The 4,857-nt window shown below is 31.6% G+C and overlaps 2 protein-coding genes and 1 long non-coding RNA gene across 3 annotated transcripts in view; 2 read left to right on the forward strand and 1 right to left on the reverse strand.

Annotated features, from left to right (window-relative positions):
* The window catches only part of LOC105118522 (uncharacterized), a 25,203-nt gene that overhangs the window by 18,141 nt on the left and 2,205 nt on the right, over positions 1-4,857 (forward strand). The window lies entirely within an intron of this gene.
* The window catches only part of LOC105118521 (uncharacterized), a 22,375-nt gene that overhangs the window by 15,337 nt on the left and 2,181 nt on the right, over positions 1-4,857 (reverse strand). The gene's annotated exons all lie outside the window — the stretch shown is intronic.
* LOC105118520 (uncharacterized) lies at positions 3,776-4,851 on the forward strand. Its single transcript, XM_011016497.1, has 4 exons — positions 3,776-4,125; positions 4,231-4,323; positions 4,432-4,476; positions 4,580-4,851. The coding sequence occupies exons 1-4, from the start codon at positions 3,895-3,897 to the stop codon at positions 4,754-4,756; spliced, it is 546 nt and encodes a 181-aa protein (XP_011014799.1). The 5' UTR covers positions 3,776-3,894; the 3' UTR covers positions 4,757-4,851.

Raw genomic sequence — 4,857 nt, forward strand, 5'->3', positions numbered from 1 at the left:
GTTGTTGTTGTTGTTTATAATTTATACAATTAACCTTCCTATGGTTTGACTCTAGTCTTGCCCGATTATTTATTACTTCAATATTCTTGCACTTGGAAGAAGACATTAATCTTTTGGTAGTGTCAATCATCTCTCTCGGATGTCATTGGCCAAGCGGTCGACCAATTTAATTTAAAATCCAGTTTTAATAGTTTTAAGCCTAATAAATCTTGAATCTACTTAATATATATCAATTCTATAATGCATGTAATGTAATGTATGTGAAATCATTTTAATTTGTGTTATCACGTAAAACATAAAAATTTATATAATTTATACTAAAATAAATTATTAAAAACTAAGCTTTCACTTGCTTTCTATTATGAATTTATTGATTGATTTCTTTATTTAATTCTCTATGTTTGTTGATAATCTTTATATAAACCGGTTTATATTTATTCTTAATCACACATATTGTTATCTTATTTTTATTTAATTGTTATTATTAAAATTTATACATATTAATATGTTACCGAAGGACAATATCTTTCACTTTCTTTTTCTTTTTTCTCTTTTATTCTTCTATCTGGCGGATCCCGATTGCTAGTGAAGTGACGAGAGAATTAAAAGAGAGACGTCAAACAATTGGATATTTGTGTGCATTGTTTTTGGCACTTCGATTTCTTTTGATGACAAGAAAGAAAGGGGAAAGATGTTAAAAATACAGTAAGTTTTGTTGATGATGAATTTAAAATGGTTTTCACAATTTTTGGATTTTAGTTGATCGATGATGCATTAAATCGTTTACGATATTCGTATGGTTTCCACACTTTTTGGACTCTGGATTTTCTTGGATGCTGTGCTAAATTCATGGCGTGATTTAGTGTTTATATTCTGACTAGTATTTGAGATGTTTGAATTCTTTGTTTGTAAGGTTGAATTCTGCGAGGTTGTATGAGCAGTAAAAACCCTCGTAAGGTTGATGAGACTTCATCAACCTATTAGACTCTTTTGACTAAAATCATTATACTCCTATTTTAGTAAATACTCAATCATATTGCAAGATTTAATCCCAAACAATGAGACAAATTCTTGTAATTGATCCCTTAAATATTTGTTTTAGAAAAGAATAGTTATCCATTCAATTTCCCAAAAAAAAAAAGTTTCTCTCGAATCCTTCTTTAATAATTGCGCGAGGAAATTAGAATCAGTTGTTTTCATGCCCTTGTGGAGCCCAAATACGTTGCCTTTTATACAGAAATTGTTCCAAGTATATTTTGTTTCGTCCTTGCTAGATTTGCATTTTTGTCAAATCAATTGTTTAGTTTTACTCCATAAAAGCAAGGAATCATTTCATACTTTGTTTCGTTCGCTCTGTCTCTTGGAAAAGAAGAAAATTCTGTGAGCCCACAGCTCCTACTAGAATCTGTTGACGATGATGAGTGCTCTTTGTTCGACTAGGATTTCTTCCATCCAATTAAACACAACAAATTATTAGTTATTATATATATTCCTCGTCGTGGGATCTTGCATGGACTCGACAATCATCTCTCTCGGATGTCATTGGCCAAGCGGTCGTCCAATTTAATTTAAAATCCAGTTTTAATAGTTTTAAGCCTAATAAATCTTGAATCTACTTAATATATATCAATTCTATAATGCATGTAATGTAATGTATGTGAAATCATTTTAATTTGTGTTATCACGTAAAACATAAAAATTTATATAATTTATACTAAAATAAATTATTAAAAACTAAGCTTTCACTTGCTTTCTATTATGAATTTATTGATTGATTTCTTTATTTAATTCTCTATGTTTGTTGATAATCTTTATATAAACCGGTTTATATTTATTCTTAATCACACATATTGTTATCTTATTTTTATTTAATTGTTATTATTAAAATTTATACATATTAATATGTTACCGAAGGACAATATCTTTCACTTTCTTTTTCTTTTTTCTCTTTTATTCTTCTATCTGGCGGATCCCGATTGCTAGTGAAGTGACGAGAGAATTAAAAGAGAGACGTCAAACAATTGGATATTTGTGTGCATTGTTTTTGGCACTTCGATTTCTTTTGATGACAAGAAAGAAAGGGGAAAGATGTTAAAAATACAGTAAGTTTTGTTTTGTTGATGATGAATTTAAAATGGTTTTGCACAATTTTTGGATTTTGTTGATCGATGATGCATTAAATCGTTTACGATATTCGTATGGTTTCCACACTTTTTGGACTCTGGATTTTCTTGGATGCTGTGCTAAATTCATGGCGTGATTTAGTGTTTATATTCTGACTAGTATTTGAGATGTTTGAATTCTTTGTTTGTAAGGTTGAATTCTGCGAGGTTGTATGAGCAGTAAAAACCCTCGTAAGGTTGATGAAACTTCATAAACCTATTAGACTCTTCTGACTAAAATCATTATACTCCTAATTAAGTAGATACTCAATCATATTGCAAGATTTAATCCCAAACAACGAGACAAATTCTTGTAATTGATCCCTTGAATATTTGTTTTAGAAAAGAATAGTTATCCATTCAATTTCCCAGAAAAAAAAAAAGTTTCTCTCGAATCCTTCTTTAATAATTGCGCGAGGAAATTAGAATCAGTTGTTTTCATGCCCTTGTGGAGCCCAAATACGTTGCCTTTTATACAGAAATTGTTCCAAGTATATTTTGTTTCGTCCTTGCTAGATTTGCATTTTTGTCAAATCAATTGTTTAGTTTTACTCCATAAAAGCAAGGAATCATTTCATACTTTGTTTCGTTCGCTCTGTCTCTTGGAAAAGAAGAAAATTCTGTGAGCCCACAGCTCCTACTAGAATCTGTTGACGATGATGAGTGCTCTTTGTTCGACTAGGATTTCTTCCATCCAATTAAACACAACAAATTATTAGTTATTATATATATTCCTCGTCGTGGGATCTTGCATGGACTCGACAACTGGATAATTACGTTTATCTTATGTAGTGTTGGCAGCATCTAATATTAGAATAAGCTTAACCAGCGTCTGATTATTTATCGATGATCCCATCTCGATTTAGTATATTCAAAAAAATAAATCATTTTAAATATTAATTCCATAGAAGAAATATCAATTCAAAAGAAAATCTCCTTAATCACTCCCTAGCTTTTAATTTGGGGTTGGTGCAAGTATATTATATGCAATATTTCTCAACAAAAAATATATTTTTTTATTAAATAAAACACATAATATAATATTCACTAAAATATTTATAAATTATTTAGTATAAATCAATCCACTGGATATTAATCTAATAGATTATTATATCAACCTTTTATTTTAAATTTTTTATTAACTAAAATTGAAATCATAATCTTAAAATAAATTTTAAATAGAATGATATTTTAGTATTAAGGGTTATTTAAGAGTGTAAGATGTTGTTTTTCAAAGTGTTTTTCATTTAAAAATATAATAAAATAATATTTTTAATATTTTAAAATTTATTTTTTATATTAGCATATCAAAACAATCCAAAAAATATTAAAAATATTTAAATTGAAAAAATTAAGATTTTAATTAGTTATTATAAATATGGACTTTGGGATTGAGTTCCCAACTTGCTAGACAATACAAAAAGAAGAAAAGGTTCCAAACATATCATTGTAATGGAGTGTTGAATCAGATTTGTAGGGTAAAATCCATATTATATAAAGTAATGAGGAAGAGGGGTAGACGTAGGGACCACAAAAGTATAGCCTTCCCTTTAACGTCCCTAATATTTTGATTAACATGGAAGTAAGGAAGTTGATTCAATTGAGCTTTATTCCATTTCTAATAGTATAAATAGGCATGCCAGATATGGAACAAAGACACACAAGCCAATCTTCTCTACTTCTTCCCCATAACCCAAAGAATCCATTAATTGCTTTCAATTAGCTGATCCCCATGGCATCAGGCCTTCCCCTCAGGCACCCTGCCCAAGGTTTTAATGCTAGCCAGCAACTGATCAAGAGTGACCGCGGCAGCATGCTAACAATGTTCAATGACAATGTGTTGATGAAAGAAATTGAAAGAACTCATGCTCCTGATGGCCTAGAGGTTGATGTCAAACCATATCTCCATCTAGTTGAAGACATCCTCAAACGTGCTACCCAGCAAATCGATACCTCTCTAACGGTATAGTACTAAACTAAACTCATCCTTGGAAATTAACTTGAATATCAACTTAACTCTATTATTTTTTGTTCATTTATGTTACTCTGATCACGTCTGACAATGCAGACTTCCCAAGACCATGCTGAAGTGGAGGACAAGACTCAACAAATCAATTCTGTTTGCATAGCGATCGATCAACTGTCGTATACATTAAAACACGTAAGTTCCATAAAGGTTATACAATATATTTCAATTTTGATGCTATGATATATAGGCATTAATCTAAAGAATCAATTGAAATTTTTCGGCCTTGGTTTTTTTCTGCAGAATGCCTACAAGGAACTGGATGGGCCAGATGCCTGCGGAACAACTGTATCACTTTTCAACATGCTAACAAGCTATATATGATATATAGGCATTGACCTAAAGAATCAATGACAATTTTCAATATTTCGCGTTTTTAATTTTTAGGCAGACTCCCTACGAGGTACTGGGTGGGACAGATGCCCACGCAACAACTGTCTCACTTTTCAACACGCTAGAACGCTTTTCCTGGGATGCCAAGCTGGTGCTCACCTTAGCAGCTTTTGCTTTGAATTATGGAGAGTTCTGGCTGCTTGTCCAGATTTATTCGTCAAACCTGTTGAAGTAAACTCAATCCAGAAGGTCAAGGAAGGCAGCCACCAGCTGTCACCGTCCAACCACCAACCGATCAGCCGCCAGCCGCCAGCTGCCGGCCGCTTTCACACCGTC

This window comes from Populus euphratica, unplaced genomic scaffold (assembly GCF_000495115.2).
Source record: "Populus euphratica unplaced genomic scaffold, PopEup_1.0 scaffold2024.1, whole genome shotgun sequence".
NCBI lineage: Eukaryota > Viridiplantae > Streptophyta > Magnoliopsida > Malpighiales > Salicaceae > Populus > Populus euphratica.